We start from the raw sequence: 24,986 nt of genomic DNA, 5'->3' as shown, positions 1-24,986 counted from the left end.
CCTCATGGTTCCTGCGTAATCGGCCACTGCCGAGACTGCCATTATGCATAGCTTGACATCAAGCTTAATCAGGCGACTCTCATCCGTATTCCATTCAAGATACGAGGCAACAGACCCATGACTGAACCCCTGTCAGTGCTTTTGACGCACCACTCTGGGACGAAACCGAGAACGAGTCTGAATGTTGCGATCCATGAGAAAGCTCACGACAACTGCTGACAAACCGTGTATTTTGACTGGGCTTTATCACCTTATCCATGTAGACCAAAGCCCGCGCATACAATCATGGACGACAAAATGATGAAGACAAGCTAAGGTAACAATAGTTCTTCGAATCTATTTCTGTTCCAACAGCCACTTCACGCCCTTGACCGTGTCCTCGACAAATTGTTTACTCTTCTCAAGGTGCGGAAAATTCGTCCAAAAATAGTGCGGAACACCAGTATAGATGTCCAACTTGGTCTTCACACCAGCCTCTTCCCTCAGCACCCGCTCATAAATGAGGCCTTCGTCTCTCAAGGGGTCCAGGCCGGCAACCTGGAAATATGCAGGCGGCAAACCCTTGTGGCCTTCTCCGATCTTCCCATTGTGAAAAGGCACGAAGAGGGGACTCTCCATGTCTGGCTTGAGCACAAGTTGGAGGCCGGCAGCCGCGTCTTTAGCATCGCCAATGATGGGGTCTTTGCTCGGTGTCACGGCAGGGTGACTCAGATACTCGGCGCGATACTTATCCGGAACGTCCTCGGGGGGTAAGAAGCACATAATTGCTGGGACGCAAAGGTATTGGCCAGTCACGGGTGGCGAAAGCTTGTTGTCGCGAGCCAGATGGGCGAGAACAGCTGCGATGTTGCCGCCAGCGGAGCCTCCACCGATGATGAAACCACGAGAAGGATCTGCCCCGAGTTCTGATGCGTTTCTCGCGCACTGGATTCCCAATATGTCAATGGGCGGCAAAGGAAACGAGGGGTGTGGTTTGACTAACCCACTGGAGCGCATCCCAGGAATCATTGATGCCCGTTGGAAACATAAATTCGGGTGCAAGTCTCAAGTTTGTTCAGTCATTGGTCGTTCCCAACTTATCAAAGAGCTTACCTGTATTCAACGTTGACACAGACGGCCCCAAGGTCACGACTGAACAGACGGCAGTTAACCTCCTCATCCGTCAAGTCACCCTGAGACCACCCTCCCTCATGGTACATGACAATGAGAGGGCTTCCTTCTGCGGAAGCCTTCACCGGCGTGTAGATGCGAATCGTAATCTCGTGGCCGTCTCTGACCTTGATCTTGCGATCCTCCTCACGCACCTGTTCTGGGATGGGGCCAGGGAGGTAGCGCAAATGGTGCTTCTCGCGCAGATGCGTGGCTCTGTGTTCTCGCAATGCGAAGAAGTCGGCTCGACCATAGTACGGATCACTTGGCTGTGGTCCGCGTACCGGACGTGCCGCAAGCTCCTGATCATGTATGGTCAGCACCGTACAGGTCATGCAAGGCAGCAGCTTACAGCCTCAAAGTCCGGATCAGGGACGCCGTATGCAAGTAACTCTTCACGGGTTCGGGGCGCCATATTGTGATTCAGTAGAATTGATTGGTCAGGCAATATGATTGAGGTGGTCCATGGAAGAATGAACACCAAGAGCAGATGGGGGTGCGGGGTTGTGATCGGAGAAAGCGGCGTCTTTGTACCGCCCGACTGATGACGTTGGTTGCTGGGTGGCGATTATCTAATCACACATGCGCTTCATTAAATCAAACGTCAAGGCCAGCTGACGTGAGACAGTAAATGTAGATATTAGACGATCAAATTGAAAAATAGGCTTGAGGTGCCGGTTCAGTGGAGACTCGGTTTGTTGCGAATATGCAAGTTCATCTCAATTTAGTAGGTTGCAGAAAGCTTGGGCAGAGTATTCGGGGATAGCTTCAACATGGAGGCTCCCACTTAATGACCGTAACTTTTCAAGGTATAGCTAAATCACTCAAAAAGGTGGCACACCATGCAAATGATTTTTGCGTAGGTTGCTGATGAGGATGAATCACTCCAGTTAGTGGACGGCCCTAGATGCTGTTTTGATCCGATCTCTCCAGCATTCAAGGGATCGCTGAATCACCTTTCAAGCGAGGAAGGAGTATGTACCACAATTTTCTCTCTGTAGCTCCTTCTACCTCTTGCAGACTACAATCCAACCCAAACCAGACCCAGAGACCAACCTTGACGACGACGAAAGATGGCGACGCCAAACACAGACATGATACTTGCTATGCAAGACCCCTACATGCAGCAAATCATCGACGGCACCAAGACTTACGAGTTCCGTAAGTACAATATGGAAGGCATCAAGAGAATCTGGTTCTACAGAACCGCCCCTCACTCCGCCATCACCCACGTCTGCGAGGTCTCTCCCGCCGTAACTCGTAACCCCGGCGACCAGCCCATCCCCGAGAATGGCCTGGGCAACAAAGAATTCAATGACAGACATCCGGACTGGAATGGCTACGACTTCGCCTACCGCATCAACTCCGTCTACCAGATCAACACCTCAGGCGGCCAGGGTATCACGTGGCCCCAGATGAGAGATGAGCATGGAATGAAGATACACCCCCGTGGCCGCGTCAGACTGCCGGAATCTATCGCAGAGCAGTACTCCTGGCGCCAGCAGACCAGAATTCGCTGACAGATGGTTTTGGAGACGGGCGATGGGGAAGGACGACGAAGGAAGACAAAGGGCAACGACAGACGACGGAGACGGACGAAAATGATCAAGAATGAAGTTAGAAGCCTATGACGAGATGGTTCAATGAATAACAAATTGCCGCATCCTAACACTCACTATCTAGCTATCTGCTTCATCTGTGACAAACGTTCGTCGTGATCTCATAGCTGGTGTCTGATCCACTTCTCCTGGGAAACCAAATCCATACTGCGGCTCCGCCACTTCCGGTCTGCGTGAGCCAGAACAATTTCCTTCGCCGCTTTTCAAGATCCCATAACCAAGCTTCTGCCGTATCAGGTCTTTTGATATGTACGCGCGATCTCTTTGCCGCCCATCCCATTCCATGTCAGCGAAAGACGCGTTTCTCGTAGCGGCTAAAACGCTAGAAAATCGAGTGTTTCTCGAAACACCGCCATTTTCCCGCGCTGCGAGTGTTCCGGCAACGACCCCTAAGATTGCCAGCCAGGCGGCTATTCCGTATACAAGAACGAGTATTCGAGCTCGATGGTAGTACTTGATTCCAGGGCGCGAGCGTGTGCAAGGGTATAAGTATTCAACTCCCGAGCTGTTACCGGTTTTTACGCTTGGATCTGCAGCCCATGCCACCACCAGGAATCTCGGATTTCCAAAGAATGATAAAAGGAACGTTTCGTAATATTCCTGAAGTCTTTTTACTAAATTTGGATGGGGGAAAGAGTTTGCCGGATTCATCAGCATCGTTCGTCCTGCCGATGTATTAGCAAACATTGCTGGCTGCTCAAGGTATCCGAAATTGGGTCTTTGTCCAGTGTCATCCACTTGAATAGCGCCATCAACTCTCTCGCGGAAGGCACTTCCCATTGCATAATTCGCAGCAGTTCGTTTGTATCTCTTCACATCAGTTGGGAAGATATAATTGCTCTCTGGTACTGCCAAAGTGTCGTCGTCGGTTCCGTCATTCGCAGTGGCACCTTCCATAAAAGTTGTGTTGATAGTGGGAGATAAGAGCTTGCGTTCCTTGATGCGACGAGGTTGCATCCGATCTATGTATCTGAGTTCAACGGTATAATCGGCTTCGTAGTGCTCGCATGCAACTAACACCGGCTCCCATGCCTTTCGATTGAATGGAAATGCTTGATTTTCTTGCAGAAACGGCGGAACTGACGAATCCACGATTTCTGAGTATCCAACCCAGACCACAGGGTCGGTTCTAAATGCGCCAAGATTTTCGGGGAACGGCGGATTCATCAAGGGTATTCCACCAAAATTAACTGCCTTCAACTGCGTATTGGAGTAGTGTCCAAGCCCTGCATTGCTGATGTATGTGTAACTTCCAATTGGTGCAAGCAAGTTGAAGTCAATCGGTGAGTGAGCCTCTCCTGATTCCTGTTGAAGGCTGCGAATTTGGGCGCCAACGCCTCTGGCCTGCTCTTGGCACTTGTAAGCAGGAGCAACAAACTTGATCTCGACAGTGCAGTTACAGCCCTTCTCACAGACAACGAAGGTGTCGTCCAAATTGTTGTATGGGCGCTGCAATGCGGTTGTCGCCGAAAACATTTGGTCACCCCAAACGCTCCTCATGGCCCAGTAGTCGAAGAAGTAAGGGTCAGATGTGTTTTCTCTTGTGACATTCCACTCGCTCAAGGAGATTTCCCGTAGACCCTTGATCTTCGGCGTGTGTCGCCAATCATTTTCTCCTTCATGAGAAAAGTTCAGAGTTCGGACCCCGGAACACCTCGTCTGTTGAACTTCCTGCGTTGGCTTCACTAGAAGCGTGTTTGTTGTCAGGATAACGATGAGTGGCGAAAGCCTGTTGCGTCTCAGGAAGCTGATCGGTGAATTCTAGTGCCATGATACTCACCAACCAAATAATGCTAAGCTTGCCGCTAGCTTTGCGCGGGCGAGGAATTCCAAGTTGAGTAGAGAGAGTGGTGTTTCGTGCGCGGCAAAAATATCGTCTAGCGTAGCAATGGCTGATAGCTTTGATCTGACTGTTGCCCATACTTGCTGTCGAAAGGCCGTCAACACTGAAGCTCCGAAGCTGGCCTTGGCTGCGAAAGCCAAAATGGTACCGTAACGGAGCTTGAGTAACTGGTCGTCGCCGTGAACAATCTTGTCTTCGAGAGAAGCATAGTAGGCGTGATGCCCAATAGCAAAGGCCACTCCGGCAACCCAGAAGAGGTAGATGTTCCAAGTCTGGCTCCACAAGTCGCGGGTCAACAGCAGCTGCTCGAACCAGTTCGGCTTTTCATGCCCAGTACTCGTGTCGGCGTATCCGTTCCCCAGGTTGGCAGAATGCCCGGGAGCTACAAGAGCTTCTCGAGAGAGATTTCCCTGTGCAAAGCATGTTGTAGCAGCCTGTGCGTGAGCTTCCGGAGTAGAACACCGGGAATTGTGCGTATCATTTCCGTCGAGCGAGGGTGCTGCGGGCGGTGCAACCGTCGTGAGCTGGACTGCATCAGGTCGAGATTCGCGATTATCCATTCGGAATGCAAACGATCCAATATACAGGAGAACTTTCTGCGACTTTCTGGTAAGTTTGTGCCCAAGATGCAAGGCTAGATGGACGAATAGCAGGATTGAAATACCTTGAGCTCACCAGGCTCGATAGCCGCCAACACACACCGACATGGTTACACTACATATCTGGTCGGTAGCCATAGTCAGCAGTGCAGACCTCACGGCGTCTCATTCGTCTTCATGTGCATAATCTTACAACAGTCATTTATCATGTCCTGTAAAATTAATCGAGGGAATAGTTTGGGAAATGATTACCCGCAGCTGAGAACCCGAGGTCAACAGTAGAAACTACCCTTCGGGTTGCGCATAAGCCCAACGATGACACATCGGAACGCCTGATTTATGCGCCTCGAGAAGTAACTGCGATCCGGTGGACTTCCTGCGAGACCTTGTTCTTCAGATTCTCTACCTATCAGCCAAGGTCAATGTCTCACATCAACTCATTAAATACATAACAGAGCTCCTTTGGTCTCGTCAGCCAATTTCGCCCTCCACAGTCTGTTCTCATTGAGAATGAAAAGCTCTCCGTTGCGACCGAAGCAGAAGTTGGCAGCGCCCCCCTGAATGAGAATCTTGCCCAGCAGAACCCCCCCTGCCGACCAGATGTTGATACCATCACCGCACCCGCTGTACACATTTCCGTGAACATCGCACTTGATGCCATCCGGGATGCCAGTGTCAGCCATGGCGAATAAACGTCTGTTGGCTAGGAATGGCTGTCCAGAGTATGACACGAGGTCAAAAGCGTAGCTGTTCCAACAATCAGCAACATTCTCTCAAATTGTTTGATTCCACTCACATCGTCGAAGGTCTCGTGAGATCCGTGGTTCCATCTCCATGAATCCAATCCGTGTCCGTCACATACACCGTCTTCTCATCAGGACTGAAGCAAATTCCATTCGGTCTCCCGAACCCATCTGCCATAGCCCTGATCGACCCCCTGATCGGGTCAAACCTGTACACCTGGTTCGGCAACTTCGGCCGCGGCCTGATCCCCTGCTCATACCCATAGATCGGGTCGGTGAACCAGATGGACCCATCGCTGTGCACCACCACATCGTTGACAGAGTTGAACTCCCGGCCGTGGAACGAGCTCACCAGCACCCGCGTCTGATACGGTGGCTGCGCCTCCATGAAGACGATCCCGCCCGGCGAGTCCAGCGACCCCTGCGAGCAGAAGATGACGCCGTCGAGGTAGTTCACGCCGCCGTTGGCCATGTACACGCCCTCAGGCGCAATCTCCTCGCACTTGACCTTGGCGGCCGCGAAGTCCGCGGGCAGCGTGACGCGACATACCTGGATCTTCTTGCCGCCCTTGTCGTCGGGGAACTGGTTGCTCGTGATGAAGAGCGTGTTGTCGCGCTCGATGAAGACGCCCGCCTCGTGCGCGAAGGGGTAGTCCTGGTTCTCGTGCAGGAGCTCCAGCGTCGGGTCCGCGCCGAACAGCTTCTTCACGGAGTCGTCGTAGACGGCAAAAGCGGATACGTTCGTCATGGTTCAAGATAGCTTAATTGTCCAATCGAATAGTAAGCCCGAAGAGACTATGGAAAAGTATGCCAAGGATTGAGGACGCAACGAATGGACGAACCAAGGGAAACTAGACCTGCCGGACAAGAGGAATGAGGGGAGCTCGGATATCAAGGCACGTTGCCCCGGGTTGGAGCTAATGCGGGGCATGCACCTCCTCAGCTGTCGATGTCACAGGTTTACACTTTATGGGTCCGGGCCAGCAAAGAAATGGCTCAGAAGCAGGGGCTTTTGTTAGTGTGGGATGACTCGAGCTTTTGCTGCTGTTGAGCGCCGAAACGTATGCAAAGTCTAAGCTGATCGATCACGCAGTCATCTGTGCGATGTGCATCTACCGAGGTGAAACGAAGGGATAGATCTTTTTGAACGGCTGCCAAACTCTACGAACGCTATCTCTTTCTTTCGTGCAGCAATCTGGCTTTGAATACATGACTCGTGCTTGTTCAATCTGTCTCGATGGCTACTCATGCCCTAACCTCCTCGACATCCCACACTTCCTGCTTCTCGCTGGTGTCGTGACGGTTCAAGTCGACGAAGCTATCTCCTGAGAAGAGACGGTCTACATCTTCAAGCTCCAAGCCCTTGGTTTCTGGGAAGAACAGATAGATAATTGGTACCCAAGTGGCGTTAAGAACAGCAAAAATGATGTAGGTTCTCCAACCAATATTGGAGATCGCAATTGGGGTGATTTGGACGACCATCTAGTTTTTGTTAGTGGTTTGCGCTTAGTTTTAGAACAAGATCCGCAACTCACGTAATTGAAGATCCAGTTGACACCACTTGAAACCGAAGAGCCAAGTTGGCGAATCCGAAGAGGCAGAATTTCGGATCTAAGAGATGTCAGCTAGGTTTTCTTTTCAAATTAACACATCACTACTCACGGGTAAACCCAGACGGTTGCCTGGAATCCAATGGTGAAAGCTCCCTGGAACACAAAAAGCATTGCGGCTGCACCAATGCCTGCCGACTTCGCAATGGCTGTGGCGTTCTGAACCTGGTAGATGAGGCCAGCTTGTACTGCCATCACCGCAGCCATCACGCTGATCATGGACAATAACTGTAGACTTTGTTAGTTCATGGGCAACATCAGAGTCTTTAGTGATCACATGCCAGTGGCCTTCTGCCAATCCTGTCAATCAGCAGCCAGGGAATGAACGAGGCCACAAAGAACCAAGTCTGCAGGAATCCAGACATGAGACTCGACATGTGGTTATCAAATCCAATGCTCTTCTCGAAGAGAGTACTGCTGTAGTCTAACCACCGAATATTAGCAATGATCACTCCCCAAACCCAGGACACACACAGATAATTGCGTTGATTCCGCCAAGCTGCTGGAACCCTTGGATAGCGCAAGCAATCAAGAACCTCCTCTGGCTCTTGATGCGATCGTTCACGAACAGGTCCTTCCACGACCCAGCGCTCACGGACTGCTCGTACGCCACCGTCTGCATGATCGAGTTGTGAAGCACCCTGATCGACTCTTCGTCTTCGTCCCACTTGAGCCGTCTCAAAACAGCGAGGCACTCATCCGGGCGATCGTGGGAGGCCAACCAGCGGGGTGTCTCGGGGATGATCCTGAGAATCGCGAACATGGGAAGAATGCAGACGCATTGTAGAGCAACGGGAACTCTCCAGGCGTAACTCTCGATGTGAGAGGAGAAGGCGTAGTCGATCCAGTAGATGAGGAAGATGCCGAAGTTGAGTGTTGACAGCTGAGCGCAGACGTCTGCGCAAATTTACGTTAGAGTGGTCGGTGGCGATGAGGATTTGAAAACTTACAAATTCCACGGCTGGACTTGGGACTGAACTCGGCTTGCAAAACTGGGACGGTCGAGTTGACGATACCCATGCCGATGCCAGATACGATTCTTCCGACAATCATCTGAGTGCGGCCGAAAGATGCGGCTTGGACGATGGCACCGACGACCATGACAGCGGCACCTGCTCCGATCGTCCTGCGACGACCGAATTTCTCGCCGAAGAAAGCGGTGGCGACACAACCGAGGAAGCAACCAACTATTGCAGCAGTTAGTGCGATGATCTGGAGGAGCCACGGAGAGCGTCATACTTTCGTAGATGGCTACGATGAGGCCAGTCATCGTCGGGTCAGGAGAGTCAAACGTTTTGTTGAAGGCCGGAGCCGTTACTAGACACAACACAAGTCAGCAAAGACATCTTTCAACAAGACAGAGGGTAGCAATTCTCACCCAGTCCTCCCATGAGTCCATTGTCATAACCGATGAGCATGAAACCCAATGAGGTCAACACGCTCACGGTCAAAACCAGCGCCTGTCCACGAAGTTCTCCCATATTGTCGTCGTCGTCGTAGTCGTCTGTGTCGATGAAGCCTTCACGATTCAGTGTTGTCCAGCAGGCCGCTCACAGTTCCGGGGAGCAGATGTCTATTGCTTCTGGCACCTGCCGAAAATGATCGTCCGAACGCCTGGAGCCGAACGCTTATATGTGCAAGGTGTGAGTGTGCGGATGGACAAAGATGGTGACGCGCAGCAGTGATGCCAGATTTTGTTGCACCGAGAGCCATCGTCTTGGATCGACGAGCCAGGCGGCAGAACCACTTCCCCGGGAATCCACTCGCAGCACCAACAAAGCATATCTGCGGGGTCTGGGGTGAGTGAGCTGGCCTGGGGAGTCGGGGACGGCATAGATTGAAACGCGTTACTGCTGGCAATTGAATTACTAGGTTATCCAAACCATCAGACGGCGAGCCCGACGCGGCAATAACCGACAGAGGGACGTCTTCTGCCAGGGCTCGGCTACTGAAAGTCTGAAAGAGGACAAGAGGCTGCGGCAATTGAGTCAGTGGTTTTGATTGGCTTCCCACATCAGTCGCGGTGATGCAGCCATCGTGACATGTTTTGACCCTCCGCAATTGATTGCAGCTCCAAGGTCTGCGAGGTCAGGAGACGAGTGCTGCGTCCCCATGGGGGCAATGAGCCCACAAACACCGACGATTGTCGCGAAGGCGCCCGCAATGGCGCCAGACAAGGCTCTTCATCGCTCATTTTGATATAATCGGGCAAGTTTGAAAGCTGTCGCGTGCAGCTATGACTTTTGCGAACCAACCGGTAATTATGGCATGACGACTCAAGCTCCTGCAGGTGAGGTACTCCATCAAAATCCACCCCGATAGCGGCGGCAATTGCACCGTCGGCAATTCGGCCCTCGGTGTTTGTCCCGCGCTGGCTCTCCAACCCCTCATTAGCCGTTACTCTCATGTTCAACATTGAAGACCATCTCACATAAACAGACGGCAAGTGAAGATACCCTGGCTTTGGTAGACTACAGCAGCAAGTCGACTAACTACCCTTTAAGACGATAGCCCGTGCTCCTTTCGACGACTTGCATACGAACAAGAGCTCTAGACAAGGGGTTTGATAGATTTCCAAAATGGTTCAGCATACAATTCAGAACACGGACAACCGCACACAAGGTCGCCTGGCCTTGGTGACGGGAGCAAGGTGATTCTGATTCACTCCTCAAAACACGATACCACCCATGGCTAACTCATGTTCCAGTGGTGGTATCGGGTCATCAGTTGCACACGCCCTCGCGGCAGAAGGGTGCGATGTTGCGCTGCACTACTCCTCAAGTCAAGTAATTCGCAACCCACAACACGGACCCCCTCCCTTCACTTCACAACTCCCAAGTTGCACACAAATAACCAACACCTCTTTCTCTCACGCAGGGTAAAGCCGAGGCAATCGCCCAGGAACTGCGCGCAAAGTACCCTTCACAACTCTTCGTGCCCTTCCAGGCGGACCTCTCATCGCGGGAGTCGACGCGCAACCTGGTGCCCACCATCTTCGCCAGTAGCGAGGTCACGCAGAAGCACAAGGCCATTTCGATCCTCGTCGCCAACGCCGGACTCGGGCGCCGTATCCGTGATCCCGCCGACATTGGCGAGGATGACTGGGATGAGATGATGGAGGTCAACGCGCGCAGCCAGTTTGTCGTGACGAAGGCGTGTCTGCCGGGGATGAGGGCTCAGGGCTGGGGGCGTGTTGTGCTGGTCGGAAGCATTGCGAGCCGCGGAGGCGGTATCAACGGGTGTCATTATGCTGCGACCAAGGGTGCGCTCTGGTGAGTTGAGTGATCTCATAAGCCTGAGTTGTCGTTGATAAAGGCACTCGGGTTCGGACTTTGTAAGGCGTGAACTGACACAGACACAGCTCCATGGGGCTCAACTTGGCAACGCTCTTGGCGCCAGAGGGAGTCACAGTCAACATTGTAAGTCCGGACGCCACACAGTTTTCGTCGGAGGGAACAACTCAACTCATCCTGCAACAGGTTCTCCCCGCGATGATCGGCGCAACAGGCATGATCGCAACCCCCAAATCAACGCAAGTCCTCCTCCTTCTTCCTCCCTCAGCCCCAATCTCGGCAACTGACATGAAGCAGAACCTGGGACAGCAGAGACGACCTCGAGGCTCTGAGAGCCACCGACCCCGGCCTCGCGATCGCTGCAAGCGTCCCAGTCCACCGTCTGGGTGCACCCGAAGAAGTAGCCAACGTCGTCACGATGTAAGTCATCTCCATGCGCCGCGGCCAGATGCCCGAGGATCTCGACTAAAACCCCGATGCAGGTTCGCCAAAACGGGATATCTAACCGGGCAGGAAATCCTCCTCACGGGAGGTTTGAAATAATTGCCGGCAGCCGATTGAATTGAATCAAGAGCCGGCATAAGGCAAACATGAATAAAAAAAAGATTCAAAAGAAAAACAGTCTTTCTCCATCCATCTATCTTTCCAAGATCCCGTCCAATGAACGGCAGCTGTCAACATACGTGCTGGCAATCACCGAACCTTGCCTGCAGGGTTGCGCCATCTCAGTAACCTCCCGCTCGCGATTCTGCTGCCCACGAAGAGCTAGCTCTCGATCGGTAATGCTTACGATCTGTCCCCAGTCTTCAGTGTCGGGGGAGGCAGAAAAGGGAGGGGAAGGGTTCAAGCTCTCGGCAGGGTGGGCAGCAAAGCAAGGATGGACGGTGGTTCAAGTACTCCCACGCAAACCTTCATAAACCTTGCCCGTCTCTCAACTGCGTCATGACCTCCCCGTGGTCTCGCCCAACCAACTAACCAAGAAAGACTATCAGACAGTCTTTTGGGCGGCGGCGGCATGTGTCTGTACGGCAGGACTACTGTGAGAAGGAAACTAGACATTTAAAACCCCAACTATCGCCGATACAAAGAGCCACATTGCCGCCCCTGTACTATGTCCCTCTGGATTGCCGACGCTCCTTCGTATTCCGCGTCGCCCAATTCCACTCCCCTTTACCTCTCTCCTCCATCTGCGGTCGCCGTCCATTGCCCCCCTTTCATTCTCCACTCCCCAATCCCGCAAAAGAAAGAACGGTAACGCTGAAGTAGATCCGCACCCAAGCACTGCACGTCGGTGCTTGTCTCGCCTTGGCATCGGTCGGATTGCTCCGCGTCTTAGCCCGGTGTCACCTGTTGGTCCCCCTTTGCTTTCACAAGAGAGAGAGAAGCTCGGGCCGAGATAGTATCCCGCCTGTCCCGTTCCCCCAAATCCGATATGTCTGTTGAAGCCGGCCCACGACCATCGCCGGCTCTCGTCGGCCAATCCTCGCAACACCGAGTCTCTCGCACCACGGCAAATGGAAAAGAGAGACGGGTATCGCGGGCCTGCGTGTCCTGTCGGCTTAGGAAGACACGATGCGACCTGTAAGTCACCCGACCGACCGCCCCCGTTCTGCTTCATGCATAGCCGCGGCGTAACCCCCAGCCCCCAGCCCCCCAAGTCCCCGCCCCCGCCCGTGCCGCGTATTCCAGTCATATCCCGCAGTGCCGTCGAGCCGACCCATGTCATCGATCAAAGGCCGCTGACCATCAACAGAGACTACGGCGGGAACCCGGGAATCCCGCCCTGCCGCCGCTGCGTCCGCGAGCAGAAGGAGTGCGTCTTGGCAACGTCCCGCCGCGGCGGCCGGCGTCCCCGCAAATGCGTCCGCCTCCCGGGCTCGGACTCCACCGGTGCGGCCCCGTTTCCCCCGGGGACCACATCCACCTTCGACTCCGTCCCCGCAGAGGGCGCCGCCTCAAGCGAGCAACCACCAGGTGCCGACCAGAAGTCCTCCGAGACAAATCGTCCATGGTCCTGCTCCCCGGAAGCAGAAACCCCGGGCCGCGCCGCAAGCTGGCCCGGCTCCGGGTCCCAGCCAAACAGCCCCGGCGGGCGATCCCTCCAGAGCGCGGGGGATATCGAGGGACACATCACGTCGAGCGACCTCTTGAACCCGTCCGACGCGTTGAACCTGTTGGCGCAGGTAGCCGATCTGGACGGCGACGGCGGGACGGAGAGGAACCGCAAGCCGAGCGGAAGCACCACGCACGAAGACGGAACCCCCCGCGACCACCCCTCCTCGAAGACGCTCGCGACGTACCATTACCCTCCCATCTCAGACGGCGTCCTCTCTCTGTCCGTCGCCTCCCGCCTGCTCGCAACGTACTACGAACACTACCACCCCTTCTTCCCCGTAGCCCACAACTGCATCCTCTCGCCCCCCTCGATCCCCTTCCTCACCGACTCGGAGCCGCACCTCGTCACGGCCATCTTCACCGTTGTCTCCAAGGACGAGCCCTCCCTCTCGGCCGTCCACGAGGCCTGCTCGCGGCACATGGAGACGCTCATCTCCAAGCTCATCTACAAGGGCTCCACGACCGTCGGCGCCGTCGAGGCCCTCCTCATCCTCGCCCAGTGGGCGCCCCAGCGCCTGCAGGAGAAACCCACCGTCGGCCGCGGCGAGGAGGACGAGGGCGCATGGATGCAGATCGGCGTCGCCATCCGCCTCGGCTACCTCCAGAGCCTCGAGCAGACGGGCCTGCTGGTCGACAAGCAGAGCGCCCTGTCGGAGCAGTTCCGCAGAAAACGACTTGTCTGGGCTGGTATGTTCGCACCCTGTCTCATTGCCCCCATTTTCCCTGAGATAACTGACACATGCAGCCTGCTACATGAGCGACCGCGAGGTGTCCATCCGCGTCGGCAAGGGCTTCTGGTCCCGCGGCCCGGGCCCGTCGACGATCCCCCGCTCCGCCGACTTTCCCTCGCTGCGCGTCCAGCAGGCCGGGCCGGATAACCTCGGCCAGCTCTTCCAGGCCCAGCTCGAGCTCATCCAGCTCTTCAGCAACGCCCACGACATCCTGTACTCGTCCGCGGGCCACCGGGCGCAGCTGTACCTCGGCGGCGAATATGTCCGCTATATCGTATGCTTCTCGCTTTCGTTCTTGACTTATTCTGACTGACAAACGCCCAGGATGATTCCTTCGCGGTCCTCAGAAAGTGGAAACTCGTCTGGGGAAGTCTAAGCTGTAACCCCCCACCCCACATCTCCATTCGATGAACTTCACACTAACAGGAACCTCCCAGTCACGCCTCTGATCAAAGCCGCCCTCAACCTCTCGTACGAGTTCCTCCGCCTCTACATCAACGCCTTCGCCTTCCAGGCCACAATCAACCGCGCCATCACCCGCGCCCGCCAGCAACAGCAACAACTGCAGCAACAGTCCCAGACAGCAACAGCAACAGCATCATCATCACAGCCTCAGCAGCAACAACCTCCTCAACAGCAGCCACCACCACAACCGCAGCCCACCAGCGCAACGACCGCACGTACGACAACGGCGATAAACACCCCCCTCTTCGGCGACCTCGCAAGCACCCCCGACGCCCGCTTCATCTACGAGTCCATGGACGCCGCAAACTCCCTCCTCAACATCCTCAACACCTCCGTCGACCCCGTCACGGGGCTGAGATACATGCCGCTGAAGTACTACCTCTACGTCATCTACGCGGCTGTCTTCCTCTTCAAAGTCTGTCCCCTTCTTCTCCCCCCTTCTCAAGATACATCCATCACTGACATACTTCACCAGGCCCGCCTTGCAGGTGCCCTCGGCGCAGAAGCATCCGACTCCGTCCGCCGCTCCATCTCCGTGACAATAACCTGCCTCCAACGATCCTCCATCTCCCCCCACTCCCTCGGCCACCGCTACGCCTCCCTCCTCTCCCTCCTCTGGCGCTCCAAATCAGCCTCCTCCTCCACATCCCCCAAAGCAACAACCTCCACCGCCGCCGCCGCCGCCGGCAACCACCCATCCCAAACAACACCCACCGCCTCCTCCTCCTCGCGTCCAGGCCACCACCCCTCCTCCTCACACACCGCGCCCTCCCACCACCATACAGCAACATCCATCCTCCCCTCCACAGAGCACACCAACCCCTCCCCCTCCTACCACGATCCGCATCCGTCCATGCTGCTGGGCCACGACCACGCCTCCGGGATGCACCACGCCTCCGCCGGCGGTATGGGCATGACCCCGCTGCCCCTGAGCCAGACAGAGCTCCTCTGCCGCGGCTTCTCGTGGCGCGACCTCGACGACCTGGGCCAGTTCATCGGGCCCCCAGCCGACATGGCCTTCGCCGACCCCACGGGGCTACACGTCGTCGGGAACATCAGTCTTGACGAGGGGGCGGCGTATGATGTCCTCTGGCCCGGGAACGACGTCGTGTTCTAGGGTGTTCTAGGGATAGAAAGGGGAGGGAGGGTTTAGGAGTTAAAGGGCATGGAAAAGTCCTTACTCGGGCGGGAAACGTCGAGACACGGCCGAGTATCCGCATCTCGCAATGTACCTCAATTAATCGTAATTCAAGAAAATCAAAAGTCTTCACTTCCATGAACATCCCATCCGCCCCATGCCGTCATCAAACCTGCATAAACAAATCCCACCGGCACGCCGGCCCGGAGCCCCCCGGGCCCCGAACCGGCCAAATCCCCCGACCATCGCCGGGCATCACGCACTCTCTCTCTCTCTGTCTCCGTCATCCTTTTACCCTCGCTCTCTTTCACCGTAGAGAAAAGACAACGCCGCAATACAAATATAGAAACCCGAACTGAACCAACCCCACAAACGCCTAGCTCCAGCCAGCCCAGAGGCCCCTCCTTTCACGGACATCCCCGACCAAGAAAAACGGAGAGAAACAGCATTCCCTTAAACCGGCAGAACAAAGAACGGAAAACGGCCACTTACACGTAACGCGTGTATCTCCCAGCCAGAAACGGTCTAAACCCAGGAACCCGTCCTGTCCCATGTGGTCTTCTTCCCCTTTCCCTTTTCTCCTTCCCATTCCCTCACTCCCAGTCCAGACTCGGCATTCTTGATCCTTTTCTGCCCATTTTTCCTTCCAGATCCGGCCCTCTCCAAAATCGTCCCTTGACCAACGTCATGAGCCGCACGGACCGGATCGGCGGCACCTCACAGACGGCGCCACGCAAAAAGCATTTGCCAAAAAAGATGACCGACCTGTGACACGCGACGCCAGAACGGGACAAGACTCAGTGACACAATAGTCCGGAGACAAAAGTCCGAGAAGTCAAAGGTTGTTGTTTTGGGTATTCGAAACATAAGTAACCATGATTGACGTATCTTGGAAGACACACAATCATGATGGAAAAAAGGATAACGGGCAAGCCAACGGCCCCAATAACTGTACAACTAAAAAAATGAAACAAATCCCGTCTCCAAAAACAATAACAACACCTTCGCTGGCCAGGTCTAAGTTTTTCGTCGTGGGCTTAATCTATGTCTGGAAAAAAATATGTGAAGGGGGACTTTCTCTCTGTCGTCCCTAGGAAGCGAATGCTCCAACCCTACGTGGGCGAGTAATAGTTCTCGCATCGAACATGATAATGAAAGAGAAAAAGATGTCAATGCCCACCATCGAAAAAGGCATGTGGTATGATGCCCCGATATGCCCACCGCCCGTCCGCCAACCGTTCCTCCTACTCGTACATCTCAAACCGATACCGTATCCCGAACCTGGTTCCCGTCATGAAATCCCACGGAGTGCTGTCATAATACCTCTGCGCCGGCGACCTCTTCGCGGAAACGAATACCGCCTTCCACCTGGATCGCGCCCTGTACCCACTCGTTCTCTGCAACCTTCTCGAGGGTCCATCTACTCCTGGCGCGCTGGAGCAGGCCTTCGGTGATCTCCATGGCCCCTAGGAGGCCGCGCTCCTTGAACTTGGCCTCGTCGCCTTCGTGGTCGCCGTCTTCTCCGGCGTAATCGATCCAGCGCCACTCCGCGCGGGCGATGCGGTGGCTCGTGCGGCTGCGCATGCGGTGGCCGTCCATGGTGTTAGGGTACGGGTCGAACGGCAGGCGGGCTTCGAGAAGGGCATAGAGCAGAACGCCCAGGGACCAGGCGTCCGTCGCACGGCCGTCGTAGGGCAAGCCCATGATGACCTCAGGCGCCGCGTAGTCCTCCGACCCGCAGCGGGTCTCGAGCTTTTCGTCGTCGGCGATGCGCCGGGACAGGCCAAGATCCGTCAGGGTGATGACCGAGTGCGGGTACGTCGACCAGTCCGTTGAGGGATCCGCCAGCTCGGGTGCAGTCAGGTTGACGAGCACATCTATGAATTGTCAGTGTGGTTTTTGGGTTTGCTGTCACAACCTGGGTCACCCACTCTCGAGCTTGATGTCCCTGTGGACGATCCTGCGCTCATGCAGGTATCTCACGGCGCCCACCAGTTCTGCAAACATCCGCCTCAACAGCGTCGGCTTGAGAACCTGGCGGTGGCCCGTAGCGACATCGAAAAGGTCGCCTCCTGGGCAGTGGCCGAGGACGAGAATGGCGCGGCTGGGCTCAATGTTCCACGCCTTGAGATGTACCAGCGACGGATGGCTGATGCTCTGCATAATCTCCAACTCGCGCTTGAGAGACATCTCGATGCGGTCCTCGCTTGCTCCACCTCTAGGGCCATGCTCGCAAACCTTGACTGCGACAAGGGTCTTTCTGGCCGGTCCCGTTTCTGAAATTGGCGTGAGGCTGTCGGGATGTAACGTATCGTCGTCGTCATCCATCTGGCTCGTCGCCAGCATAACACGGCTGAAGGTGCCCTGGCCCAGGGTCTTGACTGCCCTCCATCTCCTCCTCTTGTTGTCGCGGCGGTCGAAGGCCTCGAAGTACTCGGGAATAGCTGTTTTCGGCTTGCTGGTGGAGTCGCTCGAGTCCTTTGAAGACTCGCTCGGCGGTGGGGTCGGCGGCTGGGCAATGGCGGGGGTCAAACCTCTGGACTCTGCGAGGTTCAGCTCGCGGCGCATATGGGGTTCGGTGGCGGACTCCTGGGCTTCGGGCTTGACGTGGGAGCCAGAGACGGTGATGTGCCGCTTTGGTATGTAATTCGGGTCGGGGATGTACTCGCTGATGCTGCGGTTGCGTGCGTGCTCCTGCTTGGCGTTGAGGGTCACCTTTGCGCCTGATCCATCGGTGGTTTCTGTGACCAGGCCGGCGTAGATCTTGCGTTTTGAAGCGTTGGCGAGGGCGGCTGCTATTGATTCGCCGGTTGCTGAGACCAGCACGGAATCTGGGGTGGGGTTGGGCATATCCCGCGAGGGTGGTCGTGCACCGAGACGCTTCCAAGGGCCCGGGGAGTCTCCTGATAATAACGGCGAGGGCAACGGGGTGACGTCGCTCATAGCCGATAGAATCGGGCTGGGCAGGCAGGAGCTCGTGGCCGAGGCGGGGCCGAGACTGTGGACAGCCGCCTTAAAGCTGGGGGTTCTCGATACGGGCTTCAGGCTGGAGGACGATGTCTTGTGGGTGAGGCCGGCACTGGGTCGGCGAGGCGTGGCGTAGACGGAGACGGGGTGGTTGTCGGAGCGGGTAGGCAGGCTCGGGAGCAAGTCGTCGGTCTGGATTCGCAGGTTGTTGTTTGTGGCAAGCGGACTCGGGCCGGGTCTGGTGGTTAATGTGGATTGAGGCTCGAGTTGCTGAAAGGAGGACTCGGACAAGGGCGGGGAGGGTGCTATTGTCGTTGTGCGGAACTGGATCTGGGGATGTGTGACGATGTAAGGGAAGGAGATGTCGTTGTTGAAGTCTGCATTGCGGAGGAGTGTATCTGAGGCGACGGGGTCGGAGCTCCCATCAACCTTGTTCTGGTGTTCCGTGTGAATCGGCGGCGGCAAGGACTGGGGTGGACCGTTTGACATGATTATATGCAACGTGTGGACTGGAGGTGGTGGTGGGTACGGTGTGGTGTGCGTTGTGTGTTGGACGCAGACAAGACGGGACGACGGTCGTGCGTGTGTCGTAGGAAGAGTCGAGTCGACGAGTCGCAGTCGCACGCAGCAGCGGCAGCAGTAGTTGCAGTTGCAGGCGGTCGTGGGGGAAAGGAGGAAGAGGGATAAAGCGCGAGGTTATCAGCTGGATGGATGGGAGGGTGGCGACCGTCTGCGATTCGGAGGCGTGGGACGGTGCTGGGTACGGTAGGTCTGAACGGTGCACCGTGTGTATTCGAACAACACCCAAGACAGCCGTATCCTCCCGTCAAACAGTCGACGTATTCGTAGGCGTTAGGCGTAGGGAGGAGAGACAAGACGGGGGACGGAACGGCGTTAGGTCGAGCCTGGGTGGGTTTAGGTCCGGCAAGGTAGACTAGCCAACCTAGGGTAAAAAAGTACCTACACGGCGCCCACAGGCCGGGCCAGCGTCAGTTTGAAGGTTCTTTTCTGGTCGGGGTCCGGCCGACCCTTTGGACAGTGGATGGACTGGCTGGACTGCAAGGTATCTGGACTGCAGTAGCCGTAGACCGTCTGCCTTGAGTCTGATGTGGAAACAGTCCGTCCGTGGGGGTGGTGTTTGGGGGACTCGAGGGGACAGGATGAACAAACTCACTGAAGCAAGAACCTGGGCGCTGGAATAACCTTTCTCACTGCTTATGACGGATTGACTCGATCCCTTGCAGGGCAGAGAGCAGAAGAGAGAGGGAGGGAAAGAGGAAAAGAAGAAAGCCCAGGACCCGGAAGGCCACGGTAGGGGAGAGGGGTTAAGGAAAGGAGAGGGAGAGGGAGACCATAAGGAGCAAGTAAGGGAGTCTACTGAGTGGTAGTATTCGGTAAGGTACCGTAAGGTGAGAAAAAGGAAAGGCGAGGAAACGAGGGGGCTATGACGAGAACATGGGCGACGAGGACGAGGCTCAGGGCGTCAGCAGTCGTAATGGCAGCTGCAGGGCATTGGCAGTGGCAGTGATGGTGACAGTGACAGCGACAGTGGGATTGAGCAGTGGCTGCTGCACTGCGTTCTGCTTCTTCTGTGCCGTGCCTGTGCCTGCAAGAGTGTCTGTCGAAAAGGATCAGGGAGCGAGGGCAGAGAAACAAAAAAGGGCGAGAGGTGCAGGTGCAGATGCAGGCGTTTGGCGCAGTACAGGGAGGGAGGCCGGGCGTGGAGGGAACATGGCTGCAGCCAACGAAAGATTTGGAGGAGGACCCTTCGAAACGGAACCTGTTACGGCTTAGCTCGTCGACGGTGCGGCTGTCAGAGTCGTTGTGTCAGCAGTTGACGGCCGGCCAATCAGCAGCAACACGGACGGCAGACAGTGCTCGTTCTCAACGGAACACGCACACTGTCTTTCCGTCCGCATTGGAGCTCATAACACCGACAGCCGTTTGAGTTACCGGCCGCCGAACGGATTCGATTCAATACCACTGCGGATCCGGCCCAAGGTTCCTTACGGATACTCCACAGTTATGTCGCCTGGCATTCGAGCATCGAGCATCGAGCAATTGGTCTCTTGTTGTTTTCTTTTCCTTTCTTTTTTTTTTCCCCTTCTGCATGATCAATCACTCGGCAATTCAACTGCTGCAAGATTAAGAAGAGATTGGGCCCCCCCCCCCCCCCACAACCCCCAACAGATATCGATATCAATACCAGCAGATGCCTATCACTTATCTGCGGATATAACCTACGCGAATATCCTTCCCGAAACTGACGCACTGCTTACTCGCAGATAACGGAGCCGCTCCCACCCTACCTACTCTAAATAGCCGTACGTACCTTATCTTGCAGCAGCAGCAGCAACAGCAACAGCAACAGCAACAGCAACAGCAACAGAAGAAGCAAAATGGACGCCTAATTACAGATACTGCTATCGCTAATTGCCCTGAGCTGCACCTCGCCGCGAGGGAGGGAACAAAGAATGGCAGCCCAGATCCACAATTACCCGAACTGGCCAGTGATTCATTCAATTAATCAATCAGCCATCACCACTGGTCAGGTACGCATACAAAGAAGAGGACGATCAATGTCCAATATCACGCCAGACATCCCAAGCTTCCAGGCGACTTTACAACCACATTTCGCCCCCTACCTTCCCTCTAACACGTCACAAACCTCGTGTGTGCTTCGTGGCCCAGCAGCCCACACATGCAATCGGCGTGCTGGCGTCTACGAGCGAACATGTGGACGGACAGACGGCCGGTGACGGGTGACAATCTGCGGCGCAGTTCTCGTGAACGGGCCGAGCGGTCCAGTCCAGTCCTTCCAGGGGTCTAGATTCGATTCTCTCTTCTCACTCTCTCAACTCTTCCTCAGTGACGCCTGGGCAACAGAGTAAGGTAAGGTCTGGTAGTACCGCGCCGTATTGTGTGCCGTCTCACAGCATTCTGCAACCCTCTCCATCTGCTGTGCCCTTCCGCCCGGTACCTAATCATCTCTCCTATGCTCTCCCTCCTTCCGTCCCTCTCTCCATCCCCAGGCATGCAGTCATTCCACACAGACGGGCAATGCAGAGGCGATGGTAAAGCTGGCCCACGTTGCCTCTGGCCGCGCCGCCCTCTGCCAAGCTCTCCCTCGTGCGTCCAAGTCTACACAAAGACGGGCTGACTGACTTCGTAGGCTTGCCGCGCGTTTTCCTCTTTCACACCACGTCTCGAATTTCTTTCAACGAGCAAACAAAAGGCCAAAAAGTCGAAACGGAGGGGCTCATGGCCCAGACCGTTTTAACTCAACGCATCGCATGAGCCAAAAGATATTGACGGCCCCGTAGGCGAGATTGAATCACCCAAACTATTGACTTCCCACTTCCGGCCACTACCCAGCACAACTTCCACCGCAACAAGAGAGTCAGTCGTGTCACCAGTCACACCCGTCACCTCCTGCGTACCCAGAACCGCAGCCTGAGCCTGAGCACAGCGGCGATGCAATGCCCGTAACCGTAGCCCCCCTTCGATGCCCCAAGGTGATGTGCCCCTCGGATATTACGTTACAGTGCATCCAGGTGGGAGCGAAGCCTGCGCGACAGCCCGTGACAGGCACCACCTCAGCAAAGTGGACGTCCCCGGTGGGGAGACCCGTCCACAACCTTGACAAACCACCTGCTTTGCAAGGTATCTAATTGAGATTCAACCCAGCCCGTACCGCGCCCGCCTTGAGCTGTCCAACGCTCAAATGCCATAGGGCCAGCCCGACACTGAAAAGGGCCCCGGAGCGGACGACTTAAGATTGCCCAGCGCTGCCGCCGCTCCCCTTTAAACCCCTTTGGGCTTCCCGGCTGAGGAACTGTTCCCACCTTCAAATTGTGCTGGATCCAGCGTCCCGTTGTTAAATTCTCCATTATTGCCAGGTTACACCGGCTGACTGGTTGGGCCTGGACTGCGCGTTCCCCCGTCCCGCTGTGCCCCTCCGGCCCCTGTCTGTTGGTCTCGTCCGTCGCCCTTCTTCTTAACAGCTGACCTGGAAGCGAGGACGACGAGACCGTCTTTCCCCGAGTCTGGCACTGTGCTCCGTTCGAAACGTTCGTCGTGGGCTCCTCGAGACTCCAAGCTTTGTTTTCAACCTGCCAGCGCATCTAAGCTGTTAGCACTGAGCAGTTTGCGTCTGCACCTACCGGCGTCTGACATTCCCATGTGCATGCATTCGGCCATTAGATAGGCCTACCTGCCATTGGCACTCCCACTCAAAGACGCACCCTTTCTTGTTACCCCAATCCAAGCCGCCAGCAGTTCGTCATTCTGGGCCAGCCGCATGGAATTGAGTTCAGCCAGCTCCCACTGGGGGTCATGTTTCGAGACCGGTCATCGCCATTGCTCTTAGTGATGCACCAAGCCTGCGCGTTCTCACTAATCTCCTCGTTAGAGTCTGCGCGGGATGAGGCGGGACCGTTCCAGTGCGCTACCCAGTTGCTGGTGTCGCGCTGCTATTGGTGTTGGGCCGCCGCAACATGAACTGTCTCGAAAGACATGAGGCTTCCTCCAACTGACCCGATACATTCGGATATCTCAAGCAAGACAGTCTCCTCGTCCTGGTCCTTTCCACGCACTTGGCACTGCTGTAACACATCCAACGCAAGCGTTCGACGATGCCAGCGACATGTCGCGTGGCAGCCTCCCTCTTCGCGCGTGACAGTCCAACAACCAACGTTCGCGCCCGAGTCATTCGCCGCGGCCGCCGTTGATCGTTGCCGGTGCTTCCTTGTTTTTGTCCCGCCTCCAACGGTCTAAATGACGGATGAGAAAGAGTCAGGTCTCTGCAGGACCACGAGACCGATCTCGGTCAAACAGGGCAATCTCCCTTGATGCCGGTGAGAGTGGATGAGCTGCACGATCGATCACTGCACAGCTATCGTGCGATGATCTTATCTCTGCTTCGGCGTTGCAATACCGGCCATTTCCCGGCAGGAATGGCAATACTGTCCGTTGACGCAGGGGGGACGGAGTCCAGCTGGACCTCCGTTTCGTGACCGGCAAAACGGCTAAAGCCCGAGAACACCAGAAAATGTCGCCTGGCCGCACAACGTACGCCTCAATCAGCACGGCATGGAGGAGAAACGCACCCCGGATCACGTAAATATTTCGAATTGGACGCGGTTCAGAGTCCGTCAGCTTCTGCGTCTCGAGACATTCAATCTGAATCGTCTCCGCCAGCCACTCAGATCGTCTTGCCATGTTCCTCCCTCCACGTTCGCCAGGGACGGCGTCGATTGGCTGCATGCACCCACGATGGCCCAGTGGTGCGACCCATTGGTGCATTCGGATTCCGTAACCCCAAGCCCAACGCGCCAATGCCGCGACTCGAGACCAACGCTTTGGGAAGTGTTGGTGCAATGGTTTGTCAGACAAGGAGCCTGGCGATGCGTCAATGTGCGTCTACCGGCGTAACAGTTGCGCATAATGACGTCTTGGAGCCGTGTGCTCGTCTTTGCTGCATCCACCAGCATCAAGATCGACGTGTGTGCGAGGCGGAGACTTGGCACTGGTTTTTTCTGCTCTCCCGGCACTTCCGTGCCCATGACCGAGTCCTAGGAGTCCGAGGGACGCCGAAGCCGGTGGGAAAGACGATGCCTCCGGGGCGAAAAATGGACACACGGCGCCGAGACCTCGGAGCCGGCAGACCTCGACCGGTGCCCGAGGGGTGCGTCATTTTCGATCTCGGGATACAGGGCCGGTCTGGCGACCTCCTGCTCGACACGTAGGCTTGTAGGCAGCGGGAATGGTGACCTTGAGGCAGCAGTCAATGGCGTTGTGCTGACAAGGTGCAGAAGCGAAGGGACCCTCAGTGGCGTCCAGTCTCGTGCCTATCTATCGGATTAGCAATGCAAAACTGAGTCCGCGGATTCGTTGACCGACGTCTTTGTGTAGGCTGCCATTATTCTTCAAAATATCTTGTCTGTTGGGGCAAGTTTGCTTCATTTGTGAATCAGTGGAGTTGGACGTACGTGGTCTCGTCGTGTTGCGTGTCAGAAATAGGCAGCCTCATTACGGTTGGAAGAGTTAAAGTGTTTTTTTGTTCTTATCTTTTTTTCTGTACAATAGTTTGACAGAGTGGTATCTTGGTTGCGCTTGCCGATGTTAAATCCTGCAATTATACGCTCCTTCCTGCCCTTTCTGCTTCTTTCCTCGTGTTGCTCCTTCTCAATGCTGGGTGCGAGAGGCGGAAGGCGCCTTCCTGCGCTCCTTCCATGACGTTCCTCCAGGAAAATTTGCACTTCCATCGCGCTTTCTGCCTTGGACTTGAAGAATCTTCAAGCAAGAAGTTCACCTGTTGTGCCTTCTTTTTCCTTCCTCGAGCATCCAGAGCTGGCCCGGTAGCCGCTCTTGGACTTGTTTCGCTTGGATAGCCTCGCCTCCTCGACAAGGAGATCGCCGTTCGAACGCTGTGTTCAAGCGACGTCTCCAAAGGTCAGTCGTCTTTCGGAGCCCTTCCACCCACTACGTCGACATGTAAAGTCCGCCTCCGAAATTCGTGCATTTCTCAATTCCAACAGCCTTCCGACCTGATGCCTCCCGCGAGTCGAGGCCGAGAGAACCACTACTTCGCGGGATATTTCGAAATCTTTCTGGCGCCGGAATCGAGCGTCTTTGCCTCCTGTCTCTTCTTTGGGGCATTTTCAACCGCCGCGAGCACTAGTGCCTGAACGCAAGCACCAACGCGTCGACGCA

At 55.6% G+C, this 24,986-nt stretch overlaps 7 protein-coding genes across 7 annotated transcripts; 2 read left to right on the top strand and 5 right to left on the bottom strand.

Annotated features, from left to right (window-relative positions):
* Positions 1–336: 336 nt before the first annotated feature.
* Positions 337–1,564, bottom strand: CGCA056_v008624 (AB hydrolase superfamily protein; the record flags this gene model as incomplete). The annotated part of the gene is made up of 4 exons (XM_037323871.1): positions 337–924; positions 983–1,043; positions 1,093–1,451; positions 1,502–1,564. 4 exons carry the CDS (start codon positions 1,562–1,564, stop codon positions 337–339), a joined length of 1,071 nt encoding a protein of 356 aa, XP_037178314.1.
* Positions 1,565–2,222: 658 nt separating this feature from the next.
* Positions 2,223–2,669, top strand: CGCA056_v008623 (uncharacterized protein; the record flags this gene model as incomplete). Its single annotated transcript, XM_037323870.1, has 1 exon — positions 2,223–2,669. The coding sequence occupies one exon, from the start codon at positions 2,223–2,225 to the stop codon at positions 2,667–2,669; it is 447 nt and encodes a 148-aa protein (XP_037178307.1).
* A 749-nt stretch (positions 2,670–3,418) lies between these two features.
* Positions 3,419–5,171, bottom strand: CGCA056_v008622 (uncharacterized protein; the record flags this gene model as incomplete). Its single annotated transcript, XM_037323869.1, has 3 exons — positions 3,419–3,433; positions 3,507–4,497; positions 4,549–5,171. The coding sequence occupies 3 exons, from the start codon at positions 5,169–5,171 to the stop codon at positions 3,419–3,421; spliced, it is 1,629 nt and encodes a 542-aa protein (XP_037178308.1).
* Positions 5,172–5,650: 479 nt separating this feature from the next.
* gnl-4 (Gluconolactonase) lies at positions 5,651–6,701 on the bottom strand (the record flags this gene model as incomplete). The annotated part of the gene is made up of 2 exons (XM_037323868.1): positions 5,651–5,957; positions 6,007–6,701. 2 exons carry the CDS (start codon positions 6,699–6,701, stop codon positions 5,651–5,653), a joined length of 1,002 nt encoding a protein of 333 aa, XP_037178309.1.
* A 497-nt stretch (positions 6,702–7,198) lies between these two features.
* CGCA056_v008620 (Sugar transporter STL1) lies at positions 7,199–9,044 on the bottom strand (the record flags this gene model as incomplete). The annotated part of the gene is made up of 8 exons (XM_037323867.1): positions 7,199–7,435; positions 7,489–7,564; positions 7,616–7,791; positions 7,899–7,987; positions 8,038–8,460; positions 8,514–8,750; positions 8,803–8,880; positions 8,942–9,044. The coding sequence occupies 8 exons, from the start codon at positions 9,042–9,044 to the stop codon at positions 7,199–7,201; spliced, it is 1,419 nt and encodes a 472-aa protein (XP_037178310.1).
* Positions 9,045–10,142: 1,098 nt separating this feature from the next.
* Positions 10,143–15,284, top strand: fabG-16 (3-oxoacyl-[acyl-carrier-protein] reductase FabG; the record flags this gene model as incomplete). Its single annotated transcript, XM_037323866.1, has 10 exons — positions 10,143–10,213; positions 10,271–10,349; positions 10,441–10,825; positions 10,925–10,982; positions 11,154–11,276; positions 12,610–13,658; positions 13,717–13,976; positions 14,027–14,081; positions 14,140–14,582; positions 14,643–15,284. 10 exons carry the CDS (start codon positions 10,143–10,145, stop codon positions 15,282–15,284), a joined length of 3,165 nt encoding a protein of 1,054 aa, XP_037178466.1.
* A 1,335-nt stretch (positions 15,285–16,619) lies between these two features.
* PRR1-1 (Serine/threonine-protein kinase PRR1) lies at positions 16,620–18,761 on the bottom strand (the record flags this gene model as incomplete). The annotated part of the gene is made up of 2 exons (XM_037323865.1): positions 16,620–17,182; positions 17,237–18,761. 2 exons carry the CDS (start codon positions 18,759–18,761, stop codon positions 16,620–16,622), a joined length of 2,088 nt encoding a protein of 695 aa, XP_037178465.1.
* Positions 18,762–24,986: the final 6,225 nt, after the last annotated feature.

This window comes from Colletotrichum aenigma (assembly GCF_013390185.1).
Source record: "Colletotrichum aenigma strain Cg56 chromosome Unknown KSG_Cg56_contig05, whole genome shotgun sequence".
Taxonomy (NCBI): domain Eukaryota; kingdom Fungi; phylum Ascomycota; class Sordariomycetes; order Glomerellales; family Glomerellaceae; genus Colletotrichum; species Colletotrichum aenigma.
Note: the sequence above shows the minus strand (reverse complement) of the source record. Positions and strands in the feature narration are given on the sequence as shown.